Source organism: Simochromis diagramma, unplaced genomic scaffold (assembly GCF_900408965.1).
Source record: "Simochromis diagramma unplaced genomic scaffold, fSimDia1.1 OVJJ01000802.1, whole genome shotgun sequence".
Taxonomy (NCBI): Eukaryota; Metazoa; Chordata; class Actinopteri; order Cichliformes; family Cichlidae; genus Simochromis; species Simochromis diagramma.
This window is the reverse complement of record NW_024387492.1, coordinates 12,884,639-12,912,276: the sequence shown is the minus strand read 5'-3', so window position 1 is coordinate 12,912,276 and position 27,638 is coordinate 12,884,639. Positions and strand designations below refer to the sequence as shown.

Genomic DNA, 27,638 nt, shown 5'->3' with positions numbered 1-27,638 from the left:
GAGTTTAATAATTACAAAACCAACATGCCTCACAAAAAAAGAAAAAAAAAAACCCCAACATTTTTTAAAATAAAAACTTAAATTAAAAAAAAAAAACAGCAGAAGTTTCTTTGATCTTAGAATAACTTTTATTTATTTCACTTTACAAAGAGGTCTTCACCAATGCTCTTATTTAATCTTTATTTGAATACAAACACTTTGTCAGATAGTGAGTTTGACAGGGAAGGTCAGAAAGTACCTCTGGGTGAAGCAAGAAGCAACCAAACTTCTGGTAAAACGGGTTTTCTGTCAAAACTCTGAGCTGACACAGATACTGGGTGAGGTGAGGAAAGGCATTGATTAAACATGGTGAAACTAATGATGGCAGTTTGAATTGTTTACTTTTTGGCCTCTGCCGTCAGAGTCGGAGATCTCCTGTTGACACTGCAGCTATTTGTATGAAGTGATGTCATCACTGCGCCATACAAGCCGATGAGAAAGTCCCCTTACCAGCCAAGAATGACACTGACTTAAAGGCATGATCTGTGGTGGGGGAAGTGGGCTGGAATGAGTGAGGAGACGGTGAAATGTGTTGCCACATATCCGTGCATGCACACACGCATGCCCACAAACGGATAGGTAAGTGATTTTGGAATGATGGCTGGGGTGGGCCACATCTGGCGGTATTCTAGCATCAAGCAGGTCAAAGGGACTGCTTAGTTTAACTCAGGGGAGTCCTGAACTGTTCACTAAAAGGCGTTGAAATGCAGCTGACTGCACCCTTGGTTTGACACTGCTGTGAGTGTGGCAAATGGCAATATTTGAATTTAAAGATAAAATAATGGCGAGATGTAAAGGAAAAGCCGTCTGCTTGGCTTATCAGTCATATCAGTCTGATGGCACTGAGTGCAGCTGTTTGCAGAGATTGCATTGGGTTTCAGCAGACTGTCTTATGGCCTCCTGGTTCTTTCTGCTCAGGTGCAAAGTTATAAAGGCAAACAATGCCCTCTAGTGGGGCTACAGCATATTAACATATAGACAAGAGGCGTTTGAGAGTTCAGGCACTCATAAAATGAAAATCATCAAAGAAAAGGAACAAAACAAACAAACAAAAAAAGAAGAAATAAAGCATTTTTGTGAAAATCTACAGATGCTTCATCCATAAGTTAATATAACATCAAATAGTATCTGTGTCGACTACAAAACTGAAATCTTGCAAAGGAACAAGTGTTGACAAGCTGCTAAGTGATCTAGCTGGATCAAATCTCAATAGGTATCCCTGATAGCGGGAACTGTAATACTGATCGCTGCATACTACAGCATTTGATGCCTTTGGGTATAATACCACATTTGGTAATATTACAAGGTTGCTTTCCTTTTCAGAAACAGCTGATCAAAACCAGCATCATCCACAAGAAAATCAGAATTAGGATCATTCATTCATGAATGGCAGGGACGAAACATGCATGGCATTCGGTGCTGAAAGTGATTCAAACTCTGATTTGCTATGAGAGACTTGGTAGATCAGGTGAATATTGAATGAGGATCTGTACGTTACACATTTATGTACCAGCGTCATCAAGACGTCTAAAGTGTTCACAGACCATCTCAGCTACTATGTATCAGTAGGTGTACCCTCATATATTCAGTTTAAGTTTACATTGTTTAAGAGGAGGGGGAGGAGACTCTCCCCTGGGGTTGTTAGGCTGCTCCATCATCTGTCTCAACAGCCCGGCCGGACTCTCGTCAGTGAGTAAACTGGATGAAGTCTTAATGTCAGCAGACTGTCTTTCTTCCCTTGGAGGAAGTGAGCTGAGTAGGGAATCACAGGCAATCACTTGTGAGGGATAAAACCTCAGAACTGGTGCGTACCGTATTTAGATTGGGCGGAAAGGTGGAGGAGAGAAGGGTATACTATATTCCTGGCTGTCGGTCAAAAAAATAAAAAAAACTGATGAAGTCTGAGCCCCCGTCGGCCAGGTAACCCAAAACCTGGAGTGGGGAGTCAGCGTGGGATATGGGGAGAGGAACAATGCAGCTCTTTGTGCAAGCCGGGCAGAGAAAACAAACCGTTTCCCCTGGAAAGAGATCATGTTCAGGCTCCATCTGAGAAGACCACACAAGGCTGATCGGAGCCCTGTCTGCTGTGCGGAGCAGGGAGGGGAGGAGGAGGAGGAGGAGCAGCTCATCTGGGCTGCCACACTGACTCATGCGCGCATACACACTTTAGGGCAATGTCAGACAGGAAGAAGATCTGAGATGCTCCTTTTAAAGCGCTTGCTGAACACAATGTAACACACACGAGCCAGCGACAGCCTTTTGGTCCAAGACAAAATGTGTGACTGTGTTGTGTTCTTCCCCCATGTTGGCTTGTGATGACTTGGCCATCTGGACTTCTTCCTGGGTTGGCACCCTGCTGGTCTGCAGGCAGAGCAACACTCTGGTGGGCCAACAGGCTGAGGGACAGGCTAGAGGGTGTTAGCACTGGTGTTGTCCACAAGAGGGCATGGCACTGAATCTAGCACTGCCGTACAGTGCTAAACAGGGAGTCTGTTAATTAGATAGACAGGGTAGGAGTACAAAAAAACAAGAAACAGAAAGAAGGAGAGGGAGAAAGAGAAACAAAGTAAGTTGTGAGATATCATATATTTTATTCTGTGCAATTTCCATTTACACCATATGTTATATCAACCTCTGCAACCCTGGACACTCATTCCTTAATCTGCCCTTTCTATATAAACACTGAGAATGAACCTTTTAGTCATGTCAACACTCAGATAACTGTTGCGCGGGGCACAATCAAACTAAGAACATCTGGCCTTTTTTTCCTCTCTTACACACACTTACACAGGCTTTCATTCAAACACACACATTAAACACAAACAGACACACACACACATGCACACGCACACACGTAAGGGCCAAACCAGGGTTCTGTACTCCCTCTGTCCCATTGCGTTTTAGTTTCAAACGCTCAGCGAATACCCATGTGGTGGGATCGGATTACACGGGGCTATAAAATATCCCAAATAAAGGCAAGGAAAACTGAGACAAAAAAACTGGCTGTTTCCTGAGGTGAAATCCTCCAGTTGGCTCCTGACTCTGTCAGTGTGGGAGACTTTTCTTTTTTTTTTTAAAAAGACTTTTAGCAGTTCAGACAATAGAACAGGACAGCAATGTTTAGCTCAGAGCACAGAGGTGGCGAGCTAAAGTCACTCACATACGACAGCCAGCTCCCATTACACACAACACAAGGCCATAAATCCTTCTGCACAGCACAAGCGGCACACTGTGATTTCATATGTATTGGTTACTAAGGCAATGCATGGAGCCACAACAAATGACACAGAGTAAAGTGGGAACTCATTTAGTGAAAGGAAATCTTGTTGTGCTTCAACACAAAACATCTGGGAGTATGAGATAAAGGTTTATGTCGTGCGTCCGCGACCAACAGCTATCCGTTTTTAACGTAATTACGAAGGTGACCCCTGACCTTTTGAGGCTTGGAGTGCAATATCGAGAGAAAAGTAGGCCAGGTGAAATTTAAACCATCTCTGTAATATCAGCGGATTAATCTCGGGACATACAGTAAAATGGTAACATGATCTTGTTATGATGAGATACCAGCTGGTGAGGATGACGGCTGGTGTTACAGCCCTTTGGACTAGTGACAAGTGAAATCAAGAGGGCCTTTGATTGGTCCAAAGTAAGGAGGCTTTCCTGCTGCATTCAAACAACAACATCTGGTTGGCAGAGGATAGCAGTGCTAAGTGAAGAAAAGGAAAAGGACTGAAAAGGGATGGGGGGGGGGACTCGAAACTTCTACATATGAGAGGTACGAGCCAAAGCCAGAACAGGGTGTCATTATGACATGTGTAAACGGATCGCTCTGGTTCTGCCCCTGTGTTTTCCTAATGAAGCCCCAGAGCTCTATCACAGCTGAGGGTTCACTCTCAAATTGCCGCGCCTTGTAGTCTGCCTGACAATCACCTCTGTCTCTACAGCACCCCAGAAAGATGTCTGCACTGCCTCGTAGTTACGGCCGCAAGGAGCAACAGTTTGACTTTATGGTCCCACGGAGAATTGACCTATCTCTCTGTGTGAATGTCATTCTGGACAAGCTAACTCAAGGTCACATATTTGATTCAGCAGCAGCCATTTATCTTTGTCCAATACAATGAACCTTCTACTTTCTCCCACAGTCATTTTCTCCATCCATCTGAGAACAGACGTATACTCACATAACTGTGCAAATGTGAGCCTAAAGAAGAGGCTGCGATGCAAACAAAGAATTGTGACTGTCAGTCAGACTGTGGTGAAGTGATCGCCTTTCAAAGTGACTCTCACTGCCTGTGCCCTCCACCTCCTTCCCTGGTGTAACCTTAGAGCACTGGGGAGTGCCAGGTTACTGGGATTCTCTCTCTTTGGCGCCATGCTGTTTAGTGACCATGCGCATGCTGTTAGACCTGTGATTAAGCTTGCCCTCTGTATGTGCGAATGTGTGTGTCCACACATTTTCCAGTCCCTGGTTAAATGGTGTTTAAAAATAATTGCTGGTTTTTATTTAAACCAATGTGGAATACCACAGAGCGTTTAATGCAAAAAAAGTTGGTGTCAACTTGGTTTACTGTGACATTTATCTTGCCGATGTATCAGTAAGTCTGACTTCTGGTCTTTACAAGATATAAATTAAAAAAGCCATTGTAAAACCGTGCTATCTGTATTTTTCCTCACTTTACATCAGAATCTCTTACCTCCATCCTCTACTTATTCTGATCTCTGATTCTTAGGCATCTCCTCTTCAGAGCTGGCTCCATGTCTATTGCACTGGGCACATTGGCAGGGCTCCGCAGACTACCCTTGTCCCTGAGTTTGGGCAAGAGCAATGGGCCAGTGGTCCCACCTATCTTTGGCGCTGTGGGCAGAGCGTAGGCATGGTCCTCATCAGGAACATGAGAGTCCTCTCCTATGTCCCGGACTACTGTTAAGGGCTCTTCTGACAGATTAACTTGCCCCTCAACCCGCACTGGGCTAACAACAGAACACTTGTTCTCTTTGATAGCCTCCAGCTCACTAAGTGAGGGGTCAGGGGGAGGTGCTGGTAATCTCTGGGGTCGGGAGTCCGGAGTGGCAGTTGTTGGTGAAGAAGACATCCCATTTTGACCATGGTCCTGAGATTTTTGGGCAGAGGATGTGGCACCATGTGGATGGTTGAACTCCTTGGGGCTGGCTGGGGTGCAAGAAGGTGGAGTATGGGAGTCCTGGTGCTGGAAGACAGTGTCGTGTGAAAGTGATGGTGACAGAGGAGGTGTGGGTCTGATGATATTGTGAACCCCTGACCTGTTAACCTGCCCAGCTCCCGACTCGCCCAGCCCTGATAGGTCCACCACTCCATTGGTGCTGGGCTCTAACTTCACTTGAGTCCTTTGCAGAACCCTTTGGATGACTTGTCGCTCTGTCTGCTGATGCTTATATTCATTTATCCCGTCCGACCCCGGGGCTGAGCAGGGGGATTCGTTGCACTGGGCTCTGGGGGAGGATGCTCCACTTTGGGGTGTGGATGCTGGGGACAGAAATGGCCTCTCTGATTTAACCCAATCTGTGTCCCTTGTGTTCAGGTCACTTGGTGAGGACAGCCCTTGAGGCAAAGTTCCACCCATTTTGTTGACTACCAGTCTGCTGTCTGCCTCAGAAGTCTCTGGAGAAGATTGCCTGGTAGACCTGGATTGAGCCCTGTCCAGCAAATCTGGCACAGGCTGAATAACTCCGCTGTGACTTGGAGTTTCTAGGGATGTTTTAGGGGGGACTGGAATAGGGATAGGAATGGGTATCGGGACAGGTAGGGGTACAATGATGGGATAAGGCACCAGGACAGTGGGCTGGGGCAGAAGAGGGCTAAAAGAAGGAATACCAAAGTTCATCATGGGAGGCATTGGGACAGGACCTCTTGGCATCATATTCAGCGGAGGGGAGTGTAAGCCAGGAAAGTAGGCTCCTGGGAAAGGGTGTATCAGTCCAGGGGGATTCATGGATGAAGAAGTAGGGGGCTGAAGGTGAGGAGAGTGCGGAGCTCTGTGGATAGGGCTGGAAGGAGGGCCTGGGTGTCTGGGAGGAGTGGCAAGGGGGCTTTTTAAGCCCTGAGCATGAAGGGGAGGCCTTATAAAGGGCATGGGGATTTGAGGTACTGGCTTTTGCTCCAGAGGGGGGCGAGGAAGAGGTGGAGGAGGAAGGGAAGCAGGATGGGGTGACACATCCACAGTTGAAGGAGGTGGGGGAGGCTGGATGGATCTCTCTAGGGTCCTTAGACCAGAGACAGGGACTTTTGAAGTAGAAGAGGATGCTTCTGAGGGAGAAATGCAGGATTCTCCTAATCCACGGATTAGTGCAGGCCCTTTAGGGGAGAGGTTTCTATTACGGGCTTCCCCAGTACTGTTGTTGTTGTTCCAAGATTCTGGAGTGAGTAGCTTTTGCCCAGCTACATTGCTGTCTATCCTCCCCTCCTGATTGGTTCTGTTTGGGCTGGAACTGGTGCTGGTGAGAGCTGCGCGGGCTTCCCGGTAGAAAACATCCATCTTGTACTGGTTCAGACACTTGGTGCTGCAGAACTGGAGTCGCTCCTCACCAGATCCAAAGTCCAGGTACTCTTTAGTGTGACGAACATGCTTGCACCAATCGCATACCTGTGGCACAGGGGAGAGAGACTGTGGGGGGTCACTGGAGTGAAAGGTTGTATGTGAAAACAGATCTTTGTGTAGAAACAGAAGATTTCCCCACTATTCCTGCTTGTTAAACCTTGTCATTTCCATCGCGTATTTATATTAATATCTCACAGTGGAAAACAAAAGATGCATTGATAGTGTCCTCTTACTCTGACATTGGTGTTTATCTTCAGCACCAGTCTGGGCGAGTCCTCTGTATGGGGGTGCTGAGGGGATCTCTCACTATGGAGATCTTCATCTCTGGCCTGACAGGGGAAAACCACAGTGTGACAAACATCACATGAACTACTGTCAGTCAGGTTTCAGACAACAGTTCATCTACAAATACTACACTGGAATCACTCTGCGGTGTCTGGTCTCCAAATGTGAGCTTCTTACGTAACAAGTACAAAATATAGTTTTAAATAAATCGCCTTGTCATGAAGCATAGCATTAATCTGAACTTCATGCAACAACCAAGCCCTAAAGGTCAGTGCAACAAAAGAAAAGCTGTGTTGTGAAACAGATACAATTCTACAGCCAAGTGGGGAAATAATGCAGGTGATGTATTGTCGTATTATTAATGGTTCTGCCAGTATTAATATAGGAAATTCTTCTTGATTCGTGTAAGCTGATCTCATGTGGATCTGAGTGCTCCCCCATCTCTGTGACCCATTGAGTCGTGTTGAGTTACGAAATATGAGGCAGCTGAAGGTAAGGTATGCACTGAAAGTGGACACCTCGCCCCAGGCCTCCTGGCCTTCCTCTCAGACAAGCAGCAACAAGCCAACAGAAATGCTTTCCTCCCTGCCTCCGAAAAACTAGAGGGCTTGTTGCGCGCAGTCTGTTCAGCCCCCCCGCCCTTGTGTCTCCGTTGTTGTGTGAATTCACCCACCACGCTCTAAACAACACTGAGGGTGAAAGCTGATATCGCTACTTGTCACCCTGTACCTCTACAGAAGGTAAATCCATGTCGTAATGGAGGCTGAAAAATCACGGCAAGCGCATCAGAGCGTTTCTCTGTCGTTGCAGCACTCCTGTCCTCCAGACCAAAGCCACTTAATGGCTGGTCCCTTCTCCATTAACGCGAAACTGATACTAAGTGTCCCACACAAACTTTGACCTCCCTCCCACCATTCCTAAACTGGATCAACCATACGCACTAGGAATTGTGTTCTTAGAGATCCACCCTTTTTAAATTTCTGTAAACGAATCCATCAGTAATGACCTCACGAGATCAGGAGTATCTGTTTCTGCTAGTTTGTATACCTGCCAGAAACCACTTGATGCCCATTTCCCTTTGTGTGATGGGATGTGCCAGGGCTGAGGCAAACTGCATATAGAGTACCTGTGTTTTCTTAAATGTATATGGTTGTGTCAGACTGACTACTGAATTTGCAGATTACTCATTATCATACAGATACAAGGATTTACAACACCTCACCAAGAAGAGGCCAACATGAATTGTTTTTGACCCTCAAATGTAATGATAATGTGCAGTACATTATATATACTAACCTTATTGCGTTTGAAGTAGGCCCGTCTGCAGGCAGCAAAACACTTCTCACTGCAGAAGCTCTTGAGCTCTGATCCCATACACAGAGAGTAGCGTTTTACACCTTCCTTCTGGCACCACACACATACTATCTGCACATTTTGTACATCTTCCACTGCAGGAGGGAAATCAGAAGAAAAGCTATGTTAGATGATCGTAAAAGCACAAGAATAGTGTGAAACAGCTACAACTGAGTGCTTTTTAGTCTCACAAAGGAGAGCGCACTAAACAGCGCGCATCCAGCTGTGATCTAAACTTCCTGTATGGATGTACCTCACACTGAATAAATCTCAGATTAATATTCTTCCAGGGAACACAGAGATCTTGCTGCATCCCTCTTATAACCTTCACTATGACAGCGCTGTTATTTATTTATCCATCTGTAACGGGTGAACCCATTTTATGCTTATATTCCTGTACATTTTAATCGTACAGCAGAATACCGACAGACTTACAATTCAAGCATTGTTAATCAGGGATGCCAAAAACCTTCAAACTAAAAGCAAAAGCCGCAATTTATTACCATATGTAGTGTTTGTTTTTCAAAAAAACAAAGTCCGAACAACAGAAGAATTACACAGTCTATACAGTATAAAAAGGTGCAGCAGCATTAGTTCTTCTGTTTAACTTACTTTACTCTTAATAGGCTACAAATGCTTACTGCATTGCACCATAATTGCATGCTGAGTTATCTCAGACTGTTATTACACAGTTATTACCTTTGCGGCAAACGTGGCTTATATCACGGGACACTTTACAGGTTATCTCTCTTTTTCAGAGCTTGTAGCACACAGAATTTCTCTTTATTTTGTAAAAGAATCAAATTTTTAATATACATAATTATTATATATTTATCTATAATAATTTTATATATAATATAATTACCGAAAGAGGCACCAAAGCAAGCTCAAACTACTGCACCTAGCAGGGATGCCTCTTTATCATTGCTCAGGAGTCTAGTAGGTAAAAACTGAACCTGCACCATCTTCTGGAGCTTGACACTACACTCTGACGTGCTAGCACATGAATATCAAACTAATCATCAGGGTAGTAATACTAAAAGCATATGTATAAGGAACGCACAACAATCAATATTTAATCTTCTCGTGTTTGCCCCTACAGCCTGCTACCTGCTGATGGCTTTATAAGGGGGACGATGACAGGGGCACTCTTGTGCTCCTTCGGGGTCGTCAAGGATGAGCTTGTTGAGGAAGAGGAGGGTGACGAAGACGGGATGCCGGAGCACTCTCTCTCTCCGCTCTTGTTCGGCAGGACCAAGTGGCTGACTTTGGTGTCCAGGCTTTTGGGTTTTGGCAAAGAGTTTTCTGCAAGACACAAACAGATTCCAGTGTTAACTTGAATTCGTCGAGTAACGTTACACCGTGCAGCAAATCTGCAATACGGCCTACATGATACTATAATAACTTTTTCACAAACAACAGATGTATCTGAATGAATGAAACTCGAGAAGTTCTGACTACAGGAAGTTATGTTTAGCAAATTTGTGCAGTGACTCAATGTCTGCATTACAACCTGCAGAACCTGTTAGCGTAAATTTAAGAACACTGCACCAATAGTGAACCCTCGACGGCCGCCCTCACCTTTCAGCACAGACACATGCTGACGCCGTTCTCTGTAGTTTCTGATCTCGTTGGCCTCTGAATCTCTGAGATCTACCTTGTCGTAACCGTACCATCCAAGGAGTTCATTCATGGTGCTTTCTGCAAAAGTCTGCATGAGAAAAGAAATCAGTGATTAGTGATAATCTACGCATATGGATAACTGAGCTATGCCTGCCTACAAATAGGAAATTGTGAGCATGCATCTACGGGTTATTAATGGACATTTTTATCCTATGTTAAACATAATCAGACCTTCCTTCTCTGAATCAATGTGAGCGATTCTTTCTCAGCCACAGCCTGGTTGGAGAAATGAATAGGGGCACAGAGGAGTACAGTATGACACTTTTTCCATGATGTATTCAAGTTGTTTACTCTTGCTAAATCTGAGACGGAAAGGTTTAAAACCTAACACCAGTGTGAAATCTATGAATCATCCTTTGTTTATCTCTTTTAATTGGAAAAAAGAGGGAGAAAGAAAACTTTTCTCCACAGATGGGATGTGTGGTCTCAGTTTTTTTTTTTATTACGACCAGATGAAAAAAAAATACAAAGGTCTCTCTCTTTATCCACCCACCTCTCTCTGTGGCTTTGGAAGAACTGGATTGGAGGAGAAACCTGATCCAGAATGGGCAGAAATCAGAGCGGGACACCCTACACCACAGCCAGGTCCCACGGTTCTCGGAAATGCCCCACTCTGCTCTCTTCTTCTCTTTCCAATGTCCACCACTCTCTCTCTCGCTCTTTCTCCAGCTTTCCCTGTCCCTCCCTTTGCCTCTTTTTCTCTCCTCTGCCCCCCCACCTTCCATCTTCACCATCCTCCCCTCCATCCCAGCACCTTCCAGCCCTGACACCCGACACAGCACGGCCTCTCAGGTTTCACCCTTTTCCAGCACAGCCAGTCTGCTGTGGTGGTGGTGTTGTAGTGCTGTAGTACTGACTGCACATTCTTTCCCCTGCTTTCCTCACTCCGACCTCTGTTCTGCACTAGGGCCTCAAAGAAATGGATCTCTCCCTCGCTTGCTCACTTTCTGCTGTGTGTGTGTCTGGGAGAGTGTGTGGGTGAGTGCAAGCAGAGGTATCATATCCAGCTAAATATGCCTAACGATGATTAAAGTCAAGTATCGGGTGTCTGGTGCCGTGCTCGGGGTCTGACGTGGAGGGAGTAGGTCCGAATGTGGTGTTGAAACAGATGTATTACAGAGACAACACTGGGACGGACCTCAGCTGAGCTAGAACTCAGCTTGCCAGCCTTCCTGCCTGTATTTCCTCCACAGTCCCCCCCCCCCCCCAACCCCCTTGCTTTTTCATCATTTGACCAGTTTTAAGGTGCACATCTTATGGGATTTTACCCGATAATTTGAATCTTATATGCTTCCCATCATGCCTAATTTTGATATCTTGATGTTCTCCAGAAGTTCGACACTGATGGCAACTCTCCTACCGTATCTACACAAACAACCCAGTGCCACTTCTTTCTTTTTTTTTCTTCTTGTGAACGAAAAGACGGGCAATATTTTTTCTTCACCCACCCCTCCACTTCCCACAATGTTGTTTTTGTTTCTTTTTGGCAGTTTAGACAAACATCTGCTTTGCGAGAGTGACAAGCCATATCCCAAACCACAAAGAGAGTTGCAGCCAAAGGCAACAAACTGGGGCCGACCCTGAGATTCAGCCCAGGCAGGCTTACATCAAGCGGGGATAGCGTTTCACATGTTTTGATTAAAATTAGTTAAGATGTAACTCTACACCTCCCCTGGATATCAAACGCTACAATCCAAACCACTTACACAAAAAGAGCACATTTCCTCTCTCACGAAGGCCAGAATACGACCCCCCCCCCCCCCTAAGAAAATGACTTTTTCAAATTTTATTTCTCAGCTTCAGCTTGAAGAAGCCTCGAGTATTCCTTACCCCACCACAGTCAACAGTCTCAAATATCCAGTGTCCAAACCCAAACAAAGCAGACAACCCATGGATTAGTTTCCATGCAGTAACAGGCTCATAATAGTGGGAGGGAATCGTGCCTGTTACTGTGATTTAACTTATTACTGCCTATGCAGTGGCTCTCCTTCTACTCAAAGAACAGTGGGGAGATTCTTAAATGACATGTCATCAGTGAGCACTTCAAGCGGGAGCTTTCGTTTAATGTGATGTTTGCATTCTTTAACAGTCTGTGACAGTGATTTTAGAGCTTTCCCAAGGAGCGGGGCTATTTAAAGAATATAAATGCCCTGTCTCTTTTTCATGGGGGCAAGCCTCTGTGGTACAGCAAGTGAGCGCACCGCAGGAGCGGGGAAGAATTGACGCACATCTGGATCTCCGCTGGACAAGACTGCGCGTCCGGCCACAGCTGGCCTGACATGGCGTCACAAGAAGGCAGAGGTCAGACTACTCTTCAGCACTAACATTTATATAATCAGAAAATCCCGTGTCTGTCTTTGCGTCTGTTTCAACTTGGATTTATAAACACGTTTATTGATATTTTCCAGTTGTCTTCCTAAAGATGAAAACTTTCGAGGTTTTTCTTATTTTGCAATACAGCTTCACGCAGTAGGATATAATTGTTTACATAAAAGACAGAAAGCGAGCATTCATTAAAAGCATATATAGTTTTTGATAGTATTCCCCGCACTGATTTGTGCGTAGCTGACTCACTCGCTGCTGTGTGCTGGAAGACGTGTGCGCAAAGAAGTTATCGCCCCGTCTCATCTGATTACAATAATAACAATAACAATAACAATAATAATAATAATAATTTTTCAGTGGCACACAAACCCACTCTCACCTTCATCTCCTGGTTGATTTCCCTCTTTACGGGGTGCGCGGGTTTCCTGCTGCGTTTATTTTCCGGTGGTCTCCCTTTCTCCATCTCTGGCATAGTCCCGATCTGGCTGGATCCGTTGCGGATCAGTGTTGAGTGTCGGCTGGAGTAGTTTCAGTGGAGTATCTCAGAATGAAAGCTGTCACTCCTGGTGACAGCGGCTGTCATTCCCGGACGTCCGAGTCCCTCATTTGAGGCTTCACACCACTGAAGTCCACTGAACATGCGTACACTGTGCGCTGGAGTGTCCGCCGCTGAACAATCTCAACTCCCTCTTTCCCACTTCTGTCAAGTTTCTACGGAAAACCAACATACGTCTTCCGCTTTGGATTTTCAAAGTATGACAACTGTCAACTGTTTCTTGAAAGCATATTAGAAATGAATCCGCAATTAAAAACAAAAACACAATTACGCCAATGATTTGCGTCCCCGCGCAAAATTTGGTTTCCAAATTTTAAACACTCTTGCGAGAAGTATTTTAACTTGACTGAAACATGAACCAGCAAAAAGTTTCTCATCAAAATTTAATTGCATTTGCTGGTTTTTGCAATATTTGAATGTTGCAGTGTCGGTATAATATAAATTTTTTTTACATCATAGCACATTGCACTCTCAAAGCTCATTAACTCTGTTCAAAACCTACTAAGGTTTATTATGTCATTTGTTTTGTAAAGATTAATTGGCCAAAATTATATGTTATCAGTTACTTAATGTTTCCCCTTCAGCTTTTATTATGAAAGGTGCATCGCCTGGTTACCGGTCTCATTCGTGCGCTCTCTGTGAGGGGAGGGCTTTGATTTGATGTAACCCAACACCTGGCACCCACCCCTCCCAAATCTCAACAGATACATTTCATAAGGAATGCAAAGACTGTGTTTTATCTGAGGGGGCACAGAACAAACACTGTCTCTAGACTCTTGTCTTAAAATAAAGAGATGAAAAGAGCGCTGCGAGTTAAAAAAGATACCAGAATGTTTGGAGCTTTCTCAAATGGCATCCGTCTGATCCGCGCCCGTCTGTGTACGAGCGTGTGCGCGCAACACCTAAAACGTCCACATTTGGCCTCTGAGCAATCTGGGCTTGAGGAAAAGTGCCAAATGCCCGAGGACAGGATTTGCACACAAAAAAAAGAGTCGTTTGTTCGTGTATGTCTGCGCACAGATGAATGTAAACATTTCCCACATGTTTATCGCTAATGCGAAGGCCAAAGAACTTATTTCCGTATCAAGTTTCTCTGCTGGTAATGAAAGCATTGAGGTTATCTGATTGCATTACGTACATAAACAAATTCAATTCGTTAGCTGTAACAACTTTTATTTTATAACTTTACTACAATTTTCCTCATTTTGTCCATTAACACGTTAACAGTGCAGTATGGCCTACATTAGGACAGTTGGTTTTCATTGCTCTTCTGCATCATTGAAAGCCTCTGTCTCGCAGACCTCACAGTGTCGCCGAGCTCTGTGTAGAGAGACAGACAGGTACAGACACAGCCGTGACAAGAGGGATAATTCAGAATTTTTTTCCCCCCTCCTTGTCTCCAGTTTACCTCTGGTCTGCTCTGGTTTGAGGAATCCAGGGACCACGCTCGTGTAAACAGAAATCCGACCCACTGCGCAGGGTTTGGGTTTCGCCCCCGATGATGATACTCGATCCGTCCCGGCTTTGGGAACAGGGCTTATCTGATGCCTCATCCCCCCCCTTGCTCCCCATAACAGCGCACATCTGGTGCCTCTGCAGGGAGCGTTGTCCCTTTAGGTTCCTCTGGTGGGGGTGAAAGCTGGAATAAGAGCGCCTCACTATTCCCTCAAGAATCCACTTGCACAAATGACAGAGGACTAGAGAAAGTCTTTAGGTCTAAAGTTACAATCCTCAACATCTGGAGCGAATCATAAAAAGTTGTCCACTTTGTGTACCGTTACTTGCATTACCGTACACGGTCACATGATTAAAGCGAACGTATACCCTGCAATTTAGAAAACGACAATTTTGGTGTCTGTGTTCAGCGTTAATTGAGGGACATAAAAGTTTGATCCCCCTTGTGGTTTAGTGGTGTGTCCTCGCCGACAGAGGGCGACGTCTACCCATTAGTCTTGAATAATTGTGCAAGTGAATATAGCCCGGTGTTTTCCCTGCATCAAATTACATGCAAATATAGTCATCATGATAGGGGCATCTGTGTTACAAGCCTGGCTAAATACACCGACTTGTACCATGGAAAATGACTTAATTTGTCATTATATTCACATTTGCCTAAGCAGTTAGGGTAATTATATAGATATTCCAGCATTACTTTTACTCTGCATGGAGAAGCAAAACAACAGCCATAACAACAAAAACTGACTATATGTGTGTGTGTGTGTATATATATATATATCTCTATATCTCTATATATCTATATATCTATATATATATATATATATATATATATATATATATATATATATATATATGATATTATAGTCTATAACTTAATACAAAATTAATACAAAAATGCAATAAATAGATAGATGATTTTTTTTTTTTTATCTATTAGAACAAAATTTCGAGAAGTCCAGATATTTAATAGTTTTTCTGAAAGCTCTGACACGGCCTCTATGAGGGAAAGCTTTTACCCTGAACACTAGGCGTCGCTGTTGCCACACTTATTTTATCAAACGTGCAGCGACTGCTCAACAGGTTGGACACTATTCATTTATCAGTTTGAATTTTTTCGCTTTTTTCTCCGGGAACAGTAACATTCTGAACAAAGCACCACATTCTTCAGCTCACAACAGACATCTCAATAATCAAAAATCAGGGAAAGCCCAAATCAGCAGGCCGACCCCATCAGCAGCCCGTCACCATGGCAACATGCAGGAAAAGTGTGGAGGTTTATTCAAGTGTTCAGAGAGTTTGTTCCCTGCGGTGGTAAAAGCGAAGTATGTTCAACAAGCCGCTGAGCAAGGTTTTTACACAGGCACACAAAGTAGGCAAACTCGGGATCGGGACGGAGCATGCGCGCCAATCCCACCTCTCCGAAAAATACTGTATTTATAATAAGCTTAAAACGAGCCATTATTGCGTTATTCTGGCCAAATTACCTTAGGTTATTATATTAAATTTTAAAACACTATCCCTAGCGTTGTCCCCTAGCACACCGCTAGGGACCTTAACGTCACAGACCTGCAGCTGGTATAAAAAGCTCTGTCTGATCCAGCCTCCACATTAGAGAGAAGCAGCGTCTGAGAGCATCGTAAACCATCTGGCCAGGTTACAAAGAAAAAACAAATGTGCAAAATGACGAATGTTCAGCTAGGAGTGGTTTTGCTCGCCATATGTTTATCAACACAGGTAAAATGATCTTTATGTTACATTTAAACAGCATTTTAGCGGTGGGATTGATTTTAGTCAGCAGGGAGTAGTGGGAGTGTGTTTTTTAAGGGCTTGGGGGATTGTGTTTTTATTCATTGATGGGGGTGAAAAATAGTTGTGTAGTTTATTTAACTTTAGTCGTGTTTTAAGACATTATATAAAGCGGCTGATAGTCTGGATTACAGCCGGCTAGACATGGAGATCTCTTGGGAAATTAACATGAGTCAGTCATCTTCCAAATTTGTGGCGTATCTTTAGCTCATTAAACTATAGTCCTTTTTTATTTGTATGTTTTCCCCTTTTTCACTTTTTACTTCTTAATGAGCGTGTGCTTGGGTGGATTAATGATTCAGGTGCTGCTTGCTGTCTACATTATGCAAAGGTGGAGGAAGAATCTAAAGTTTCTTTTAGATGCAGTCTGCCATAGGAAACATGACACTCAAGCACAGAACCTTGGTCTCTCTTTTCTTCTTGGTCACTAACCAATCCTGCTATGTTGTAAAGAAGAGTAAAGTGTTGCAAAAGAAAACTTTTTGTAAACACAGACTTACATTTTAATGAATTGATTTTGCCATAAAGTTTTTTTTCCTTTTGAATCTAACTTCCTTATTTCAATGTTCGTCAAAAAGCCTGAGGGAAGTTTACATTTGTTGGAAAAATAAATTCCTCACTCTGCATCCTCTTTTTTTCTACTTCTCCTTCCTCCAACAGATGGTCTCCTGGACTGCAATGGCAGCCAGCAACAACAGCACAGCTATGACAGCAGGGGGGAACTCCACCTACAACGCTACCACTACTACGGCCACAGACACCTTTGGCGGTCCAACCAACTCCACCTCCGCTACTGGAGCGGGCGTCTCACTGCACACATGCACCTTCACTTTCTTGATCCCCTTCATCATGGCAGCCTTTCTCCTCCAAAGCTACTGTTGAAGCCCGGAGCCCACAGCCCCCATCTTCTCTGCCTCAACACTCCTCCTCACCTCCCACCCCATTATCCCATGCAGTCCAGCCTCTCTCAGAGACCACAAGACTAACATGGATGGGCTCTGCAACCTTTCTACGTCCTCCTTAAGTAATGCTAAAAAGTATGTAAGTCAAGACATTTCTTTTAACAAAAGGGGGGTTTAGCCTATAGCAGGAGATCATCACCAATCCAACTTCCTTCAGCCCCTTGCATGGATTCAAAAGGAACAGTGGTGCATCCAGCTTCCCTTTTTGGCTTGCATTTCCTTAGTCATGCCATCACATTTTGGAGATGCTCAGGGCTGCGGGTTTTCATGTCACGTGTCTCGATTGAAATGCGGACCACTTGAGTGTACAGAGGTTCTTTTTGTGGCTTCTAATCGACCTGGCAATCAATATCACAATGTGTTTTGTTTGTTAAAGTTTGGCAGTAGGAGGTTTGAGAAAAAAGTATGAGCCAGATGACCTCTTTAGTTGGTTTTACAAACAAAACAAAACAAAAAAAAATGTCTCTTCAGTCTTTTTATTAGAAATGTCATTGAGATGTATGTAGCAAAAAAGTTGCCACACGATGTGTCAGTTTTGCCTTGTGATTTTTAAAGAGCTGTGGTCTTTTACAATGAGGGTTTGATTGACACCTTTGCTCCCTTCATCCAACGGTTAGGTGCAGGAAATGAGTGTATGTGAAACCATATGGGAAGGGTTGATGTTACAATTCCCCCTTATAGTTTATATTTTGTATAAATGGAAATGTTGTACTGTTTATTAGTTTGCGTAAAGATCATTGAAGAAACAAAAATGTACAATAAATTATGAAAAACTACAACTGTAATCGCTTCTTTGATTCTCATTTTGTTGTAACATGGCTAACTTTCCTGAGGAAACATTTAACCAACTCTATCTAATCCTTTGGTTTTCCCGCCTCCAAACGTGCAGGCCATTTATCATCCTTGTGCAGTGTATAGAATTAAAGGGTGTGGTGCTATTTTATTCATCATTACTAAGCTGCCACGCAGTCGAGACAGGCAGTTGCTGAGCTGCAGGCCAGAGAGATGGACTCAGCACTCCCTTGTGCCCCTAAAGATCTACTCTGGATTTGTGCCAGAGCAGTACTTACCGACTGGATACAAAACAATATCAGCCCCTATGGTGCTCTAGTGACGAACAACATTTAGACAGATGGATGATGAGTCTTCAATTTTGAGTTTATAAGAGGGAGGGAGGCCGTGCAACAGCTGATAACATGCACAAATGCGTTATTTCAGTCTGAAGTTTGAATACCATTATTTTTATCCTTCAATATCTGAAAGAAAAAAGATGATGTCAAAGACCTCTCCAGGGAACACAATGTCAAATTTGATTATGTACTTAAACAGGTTTGGCCTTTGGCTGTTACTTAACACTGTCTAGTCTTGTCTGTGGCTTAATTCACCAACAGCTGCAGAGTATAGAATAATAACTGTGGAGGCACAATATCAATTGAAGTTCATATGATTCTAACTGAAATATTTTCTGAATATTTAATGTTTTCAATACAAGAAATGTTTATTTTCTAAATATGCTCTCTTGGGGAATAAATGAACAACAGATTTAATTAAACTTAATTAAACCTAAAGTCAGCTCTTCTATTATCCCATTTGAAATTGTGCGTTTAGGGGCGTCATTATTTGCACACGAAGCTTCAGATTTATACCTTATTATTCCATTTATCCATTTCCTTTCTGAGGTTTTTGTAGCTTTCTGTTATTCACTGCTAGTCTGGCAAACAAAAAAAGCTACCAACAAAGGCAAAAAAATCAACACATCGCATACGAGCGTGCCCCTACGATGACAGAGAGTAGTGTGTGGCTCGGAAATGCCTCAGCACCAGTAAAGCCAGCCGCATGACTCATTAGCCCAGTCTATTGTTTCTCAATCCTCTCTGCACTATTAACCTCTCCTCACGCTCGGTCTCGCCTCTCTTTTAACATCCCTGTTCCGGATCTATCTGTTTAATATCCCCCAACAGACTAGTCTGCAAATGCAAGTTCTCAAAAATGAATGAGGCTTTTTCTTCCCATAATGCAGCTGAAGTCATGATTTTACAGTGACGCTAAGACTTTCAATGATACATTTCCAACAGTTATACTTTTTTCGCACCTTCAGTACTTGAAAACATTTTGCAGACTGCTGACTTCATATATATTACTGTCCAAAACTCAGCCACATTTCTTTATATTTTGCCAGGAAGAGGGGAATTTAGTGCAGTAATTTATTGAAAAATGTGCAAACATACATGAAAATATAGCACATGGTGCAAAAATAAAGTCTGTAGGATTCTAATGAGCTTGAAAATCAGTATTTTGGACCACCTGGGATCTTTAACAGTGTGTTTGGGATCAATGTCATGATACTTTTCAGGTGGTATTGCATGGTGGATCATAATCTGATGGTACTTTTCTGCATTTGTAATTCTATCAATTTTAACAAGATCTCAAAAACCACTTGCTAAAATGCAAACCACAAACCACAAACCATGACAGAGCCTTATTTTACATGTTTTATAGATGACTGAGTCATTCCAGTGTGAATAGATTGGCTGAGTCATTACAGCCTCATATATATTTGTATGCATATTTGCCTCAGGGAATTAACCAATTCCCTAAGCTAAAAACCAAACATCTAGAAAAAGATATGCCAGCCTTATCCCACAAAAGGCTTTTTATTGTTTTTTCATTTTCAACCTATCAGCGGTGACTAAGCCACTCATATAAAGCCCTTCCCATTGGTGAAAAAGCAAATTTGTTTTGCTTTATTGTTTTTAGTCCTTCCTTATTATTCTGAATAAACCAGGATTGCTGCTTCTGATAACATCAAGATCATCACTTTGATGTTATTCGAAAAGACTCCTTAGACGCAAGCTATTACCAACATCATGTAAGCTTTTACCATAAAAATACAATTAAATTTTGTCTACACAGCAGTGATTAGTAAAATAAAAAGTTGAGAAATGGAGCAAATCTTCAAAACAATCAAGGCACAGGGAAACACTATTATGGATCAGACCAGATGCTTCAGTAGCATCCATTCCCTCCCAGCTTTACTCCATATTTTCTAAGTGTTTGACTCACTGTTTATTCCTTTAGCATACAGTCACCTGTGTCATAGTGTAAGGCGTAACACCCAGCAGACATTTAATCATTGATTAGGGTGATGAATTATTCAGACATTCACCATTGTTGCAGGGACAATGTCCCACACTCTGCCCCACTCCTTACCCACACACATGCTCTTCTCTTTCATGTATTTCTTTGTTGTGTAAAAGCAACTGTTGATATCACATGGAACATTTTTCACTATGCACTATGCTGCCACACCGGATCCAAGAGTTTATGAATGAATAGTCACAACTGCTTCTGAACACAGATAAAGGTGTGCATTTTTGTGTTTTCATGAGGTAATGACTGATATTAGATCCCTTTTCTTTTATTATGGTCTCAGCCTGGCTGCCTTGTGTCAGGTTTCAAACAGATCTCATAACAAAGGGAGCAAAAGAGCATCTTTTCAGAGGTTCAGTATTTATGTCAGATAAAACTTCAGTTATTAAACATTCATATGACTTTAGTATTTTTTTCTAAGTGAAAATTTTGGCTCTGCTCTTATCAGAAAATGGTTTTGAACCTCTGATGTTGTTAATCTGAGACTAACATGTAGATAGGTGTTACACTTAACACCTGGTTGGCTAACTGGCCTTTAGTTGGCTTAACCATGAAGAAGAAAACCATCAGGTAGCAGATTCAGTAAGCTTCAAAACAAGCTTTTGGGCATGATAAAAAGTGAGAACAGTGTTGAAGTGAAAGCCTGGTTTGTCCTGTACCTGTCGCACTGTTTTCACTGCTACAGGTACAGGATGTAGGCAACACACATAAAGTAACTGCATAATAGTACATTATGGTATATAAATGAAACAGTTAATAAACACTTACCAGTGTATTAGCCATTTAATTTCGACCTTCCAGGTTAAAAATACTATTAGCAGGTTTTTTTGTTGTTGTTTTTTTTTTTTTGGGGGGGGTAACAATGTTAATAATATATTATAGATAAAAATATGATAAATAAAACACTTTCACTATAGTTTCATACACTTTCATACTCCCAATAATACATGTTGATATACATAGTACTAACACTTTTTTATGCATATAATGTGCTACCTGACACTCAGTTCCACTCTCTGGAGCGGATAAATCACTGGTGAATGATTTACCACTGAAAAGTCATTTAATTATTTAACCATTATTTAACCAATTACAGCATATGACACTATTACAAAATAGGTATACAAGTAAATGTGCCAAAAACATGTATATTAAACAAATGTTTTTTGGCAGTGTGTATGTATTTCTTGTTTTGCTTTTTTTTTTAATTCAGCTAATATGTTTATCACAGTTTCATTGAGATAAAACTTATTGCCTTTGTGCACTTGTGTGTTTGTCTTTGTCTGTCTCTCTTAATTAGGACATTCTTTCCCACAAGGCATCTTACAGCATGATTTCCAAATCTCATTGAAATTAAAACCTGGTTGAAAATGAAGCAATAATAATAATAATAATAATATAGTAATAATGCTAGTCTTATTTCATGTGTGTAGATGGTTTAGGAATGTCAAATAACTTAAATCTGTTGAAGAATGGTTCCATCTTAAATCCTACACCCAGTACAAAGAAATAAAAGATGTGGAAGACACTCCACATCCCACACCCACTTATACAAATCAGATTAAATCCCAAAGCCAGAGAACCAAATTTATCAAGAACAAAGAGTCCAACCAAACACACAACAAGCACCTCTGAGGTTTCAGATGCTTATTTCTGGGAAAAGACGACTTACACAAATTTAAATTTTTTGCAAATGTAAATTTCTGATTTGTAAATTTTCCATTTCTTAAGCTATGAAGTCAAGGTCTGTTATCATTGTTAATATTACCTCTCATTCTCACTCTCACATTAACAGTGTATTTAAAATGGGATGATTATGAGTGCTAGTGATATCAGTGATGATGAATGAAAGCAAAGCTTGTGTATTTTAGGAAAACTTATATTTGCTGGGCATATTAGAAATAACTTCACACCCACCTGTTACATCTTATTTCAATGCTTGTAATCCAAATACTTTCTGGGTTTTATGGCTGTAACAGTAATATGTTATGCAGTGATTATTTTATTGTTTACATCATTTTCATCCTTTCTCAATTGTACGCTGCTTATGCAAATCATCTGTTCCTGTCAGCATTTGACGGTCATGAATGTCGATGCTTTGATTTTTTCCCCCAACCATTGTATTGTAGTTTTAACCCTGTGGTTTGGATCATTATCCTCTTGCATGGTCCAATTTGGGCTAAACTTTTTCTGTTGGACAGACGACCTGACATTTGACTTTAGAATACTTTGGTATCCTGAGGAGTTCATGGTCAGATGAGTGACTGCAAGGCTGTATGTAGCCTTGGCTGTGGCTCCATAACACTCACCATATGATGCATTTTGTTTTTGCCAAATGTGGCGATATGCATTTTGGACAAACATCTCCACTTCGTCTCACTTGTCCAGAGGACTTTTTCCAGAAGTTTTTGGTTTGTTCAGGTGTAATCTTACAAACCTCAGCTGTGCTGCCATTTTCTTTTTTAGAGAAAAGAGGCTTTTTCCATAACTGTTGTAAACAAGTCATGCTTGTTTAGTCTTTTTCTAATTTTACTGTCCTGAACATTTAATATGCTAACTGAGGCCTGTAGACTCTGCAATGTAGTTCTTGGGTGCTTTACAGTTTCTATTAGCATTAAACAATCTGGTTAATTTGCTCTTAAATGTTTTCCACCAGTGAATATTTTTACTCAATACAGAATGATGGACTTCATATTCTGAGGAAATAACCTCATAACCACACCTATTTATACAAATCAGATTAAATCCCAATGCCAGAGAACCAAATTTTACATGAACAAAGAGTCCAATCAATTAATCACACAACAAGGACCTCTGAGGTTTTGTGTGCTTAGTACTGGGACAGGATGATTTACACAAATTTACATTTTTGCAAACCTACTCTTTCTGATTTGTATATTTTCCATTTCTTACCTATTTGCAATGAACTTTGAGGTCAAGGTCTGTTATCACTGTGTCACAGTTTGCACTGGCAGACCGTGTGGAGGGAGGAAGAGGACCCAAACACAGACACTTAGAACAAAATTATAATTTAACAAAAGGTGAGACGTTTATTTCTGGCTGGGAAAAAGGTACAAGACACAAGGCACATGCACACTGAGGCAAAACTAACTAGAACTAAACTGGGAAAAAATAAATGAAACAAATCCTTTAACATGGAAAAACCTTGAAACACGGAGGCATGATGATCAGGGGGAAGTGGAAACACATGGGAAAACAGCTCATTAGAATGAACACAGGGATGCCACAGGGGAAGTGAAACTAAATCGCGACACATTAATTTTACATGTCATTCTTACTCTCAGATTAACAGTATTTAAAATAGGATGATTATCAGTGCTAGTGATATCAGTGATAATGGAAGTAAAACAACACACTGATATGTGCATTTAAAAAAAACTTATATTTGCTAGATATACAACTTCACACCCACCTGTTACATCAAAGTTAAATGCTTGCAATCTAAATGCTCTCTAGATTTTATATTATGCAGTGATCACATTATTTTTATCCTTTCTCATTTGTACCCTGTTTATGCAAATTTATCTGTTCCTGTCACAATTTGACATTCATGACCAGAACAAGCTGTTGTCATTCTTGTCTCTGGGTACATCTCTCTTGTGTGACTAGACCAACAAACACTATTTACACCCATGATACCACAGACATTTATACACCCTAATTTCCTGTCCTTGACAATTAAAGAAAACGAGAAAAACTGCTTTCTAATTTTTCCTGGTTATCATTTGTCAATTGAATCAATCATATTCATATCATTAGACTGGGCTACAAACGGCTATTAATTTGACGAAACGTACCCTGTGACATTTTCTTGCTGCACTGTGATCTATTTGTTTGAGCATTCAAATGTATTCCAATTTCAAGTAAGACTAAGAATACAATGACAGATACAGTCAGGGCCAAAAGAAAGTACACCCTCAGTCAGTTTTAAGGTTTTGCATTTCAGGATGTACCAAAAAAAATATCCAGTTCTTACCAGGTCTAAAAATTTGGTAAAGAGCAACAATACTATGCAAAACTTGCACATGTTTTCATTACTTGTTCAAATAGTGAAAACATACACCTCTTTCTTTTCTCCAAAGGTGGTAATGTGGATTATGGCCAAACATCTCCACAAACTCCAGAGGTTTTGTGGTCTTGGGTGCTTTACAGTTTCTATGAGCAGTATACAAACTGACTTTGGGGTAAATTTGCTCTTGAATGTTTTCCACTTATGAATAATTTTACTCACTACTTCAAATTTGGTGGAAATAATCTTATAACCCATCTCAGATTGACTGCATCTCTCAGATCAGTGCTGACATCTTTCCTGCTTGGCATTGAGCTAACATGCACCTGAACGCTCCAGACAAGCAAACTGCCAAAACGTCTACTTTTACAGAGGAGCTCACACTTGCTGATGATCAGTTAATCAAATGCATTTGATTAACAGCACCTGGCTGCTACTTGGAAGCAAGGATTTACTACGTTTTTTAGACACTGCTTCTGTGTGTTGGCTAATTTTCTATTTAACATGACACAATAAGCCATAATAAAACAATAAAATTATCTATCTATCTATCTATCTATCTATCTATCTATCTATCTATCTATCTATCTATCTATCTATCTATCTATCTATCTATCTATCTATATAGATATATATATGCACTTATGCATCTATGGTGGATCTTGGATAGTCTCATGTTGTTCCTAGTAGGGAGAGCACAAATATCATTTTCTTTATTCAGCACCTCAATTAAAAATAGCATCTAAAATGTACAAAACATTGTTGATCTATCTAAATATAATCAATTGTAAACTAATTTCAAAGAGCCACAGGAACAATTTAGTAACATTATGTCCCTATTAGGTTGAAATAGAGGAAGGTAAAAGGAAAAAGCAGACAAAAAGCTGTGCATCAGCTGAAAGGTCCTTCCTGCCAGATGGTCAGCTGTACTAGTTTTTCTTTTACAAGAAAGCTTTTTCTTCTTAGACACAATGAAGCGTTGCCTTGCTGTGAAACACAGCAGAAGTGAATCAGTTTGCATAGATGGGAGTCAGATCTTTTCAAGCTGCTTGGTTTCTCTTATTTTCAGTAATCACATGTAGCTCATCAATTAGGTAGATAAAGTGATCCCCTGTTCCTGTCTCCAGTTTCAGTGATTCATGTCCAGTGGCTTTGGTTGCTATAGAAACCAAACAATGGAAAGATTTTTGACACCAGTCCAGTACGGTAAATGTGCCCGTGTTAATTTGTAGTTGATTTCTCCTTGCTTTATCAATGGTGGTCACACCGAGTGATTAGACAGACATGGCTTTTATTTACTAAGCCTGAATGCAAAAGCAACAAAAATCCTATTCATGTGTGAGCCATGAATGACCTGTTTAACATAACATAGGAGTGAGAGCCCACATAACTAACCTGATTCCATGAGCAAATCAGGTTATCCCAGATTTACACCACCACTGTCCCGGCTGTCAGGGACAGTGGTGGTGTCCCTGCTGGCTACCAAACTCAGAGTGCCCTCCGAGAGCGCCTCTGATCTAACTAACTGCATATCTAGGACAAACCACCCTCTCCTCCCCGTGTAACCTCTTGGAAGGACACCTGATGCCACATGATGGCACCTGTTTGCTGAGAATAGCTTCCACCCACTGCATGTGTCGAAGAAAGATACACGAGAAGCCCCAGCCAGAAAGCTGCGATGTACATGAACTAATCATGTATACAATGACTGCTAAATACACTGATGGCTCACAGAGAGAATGAGAGAGAGAAACTGTGTCTCAGTACCATCTGCTCTTTGAGGCAGCGTGCTTTTTATTCAGACTGCACTCACTTGTCTGAGACATCTGACAAACTGAAAGCAGAGCAGAAATATAATGCACCATTATAATTTTGGTTTTCATGGCAAGCGTACCCTAAAGGAATCTGTTTCATAGAAACTGAAAATCAAAGCATGTTTCAATTATTTGGCTATTTGTTTTCAGTTGCGCATAGTTCACAAACCACATATGTTGTGTCTGCACTCATTTTTTTTTCAGGCAGTGAGAATTATGATGTTGGTGATTTGGAGAAGACTTTGACAAACAGGATATTTTGAAGGAGTGGTAATAGCTTTTGTGTAATTAAATTTAATGAAAATTTCCAGAATTTTCAACGCCACCAAAACCATCAGTTATTATTTTTTGTCACAGGATCCCATGACAAATATCATGCTATTTGTGATAATCCTTAGATCCAGTCACAAATTTAGATTAGTGTGTTTCACACAGACAGAAATAGTTCCAAATACTGTCCATCTTTTTTTATTGATCTCTGTTTAGCTTCATTGTTGTGTGTCTACACGGTGTCATATTTGGGGTGAGTCACATCCCTGGCACAGGAAGCAAAGGAAATCAATTCCACAGCCACAATTTGTGAGGCCAACTGGAAATTTTGACAGTAGATCTGCTGACCATGCTGCTGTTGGCGAAAGTGATGGCGTTAATTTTCCAGGATCTTATTTCTTAGATAAATAAGGTCTTGGTTTTTTTTTTCTTTTAATTTCCTACTTTTAGCAGCAAACTAATACAAAAGGGGGTGGAGGGGGTAAGGCTTTTAATAATGCTTTTTCATTGTGTTGTTTTGCCTTGTTAATTTCATATGACATCACAGGCTTGCATATTAAATATCACGTTGGTTAGCTAAGCATAGTCTAGAAAAGAAAAAAAGAAAAAAAAAATAAGTGGAGAGAACCAAATGTCACAAAATCTACCCACAGCACTCCAAAGCTTAATTAACTGTGACTTGCAGGACTAAGAAAGTCATCTGCCAAGAACCAATCCTGCCATACCACAATTTGTTGTTTCTATAATGAGTAAAATATTTTTCCTGATAGATGTATTCTTTTTTTTCAAAACTTAAATAAACATTAGAAATGCCCTCACCTTCTGCTAACACAACTATATCTCATCCACAGCATGTAAACATTAAACATTTGTGATTTTAGTGGCAAAAGAGCATTTTGTTCAAGTGCTCGTGTGGACTTCTTTTAACAAAGGAAGGAAGCTGAACATCTTTGACAGGAACGCATGGTGAGGGAACATGTGGGGATGGAAATGTTTTATAATTCCAAAAATCTGCACGATAACACACTAATTTCTTGTGTGTTGTATTATACACCCAACTGCTATGTAAAACTGTGCCTCTTAAGTGGACCGAGGAACCTTTTTTCTTGATGATATCTCATTAGCAGACTGTCAGCTTGATTCGCAGCCCCTCCACACCTCCTCCCAGCTCTCTCTTCTTCCTACACTCCACCAGCAGGCACTGACATTTGTATAATGAATGTGGTTCATTTTCAGATGGCTTCCCAATTAGGTGCGAGACACTGTGGGCTGAGCCAAAAGTTTAGTTTTATTTGTGTAAGTGCAGTGTTCCATACTAATAGAACTGTCCAG

General features: G+C 41.5%; 1 protein-coding gene and 1 long non-coding RNA gene across 3 annotated transcripts; both read right to left on the bottom strand.

The window, feature by feature from the left end:
• Positions 1-182: 182 nt before the first annotated feature.
• LOC120725195 (sine oculis-binding protein homolog) lies at positions 183-12,969 on the bottom strand. Of its 2 annotated transcripts, none has more exons than XM_040017949.1 (7): positions 12,640-12,969; positions 9,834-9,963; positions 9,363-9,557; positions 8,196-8,347; positions 6,848-6,943; positions 4,734-6,680; positions 183-2,529 (listed from the first exon to the last, which is right to left on the bottom strand). In XM_040017949.1, the coding sequence occupies exons 1-6, from the start codon at positions 12,730-12,732 to the stop codon at positions 4,743-4,745; spliced, it is 2,604 nt and encodes an 867-aa protein (XP_039873883.1). In that variant the 5' UTR covers positions 12,733-12,969; the 3' UTR covers positions 183-2,529; positions 4,734-4,742. The 2 variants fall into 2 exon arrangements, with proteins under 2 accessions (XP_039873883.1, XP_039873884.1); XM_040017950.1 differs by having other exon boundaries at positions 4,734-6,659.
• A 1,003-nt stretch (positions 12,970-13,972) lies between these two features.
• Positions 13,973-14,763, bottom strand: LOC120725197. Its single transcript, XR_005694061.1, has 2 exons — positions 14,225-14,763; positions 13,973-14,136 (listed from the first exon to the last, which is right to left on the bottom strand). It is a non-coding gene; the product is annotated as an uncharacterized LOC120725197 (long non-coding RNA).
• Positions 14,764-27,638: the final 12,875 nt, after the last annotated feature.

Bases quoted from the DNA above. Each gene is read 5' to 3' on its own strand.
- LOC120725195 (XM_040017949.1), bottom strand. From the start codon at position 12,732: ATGCCAGAGATGGAGAAAGGGAGACCACCGGAAAATAAACGCAGCAGG. The intron at 9,964-12,639 runs GTGAGAGTGGGT...TTTCTCATGCAG, and splicing joins AAATCAACCAGGAGATGAAG to ACTTTTGCAGAAAGCACCAT. The intron at 8,348-9,362 runs GTAGCAGGCTGT...TCCCTCCTGCAG, and splicing joins CCTTATAAAGCCATCAGCAG to TGGAAGATGTACAAAATGTG.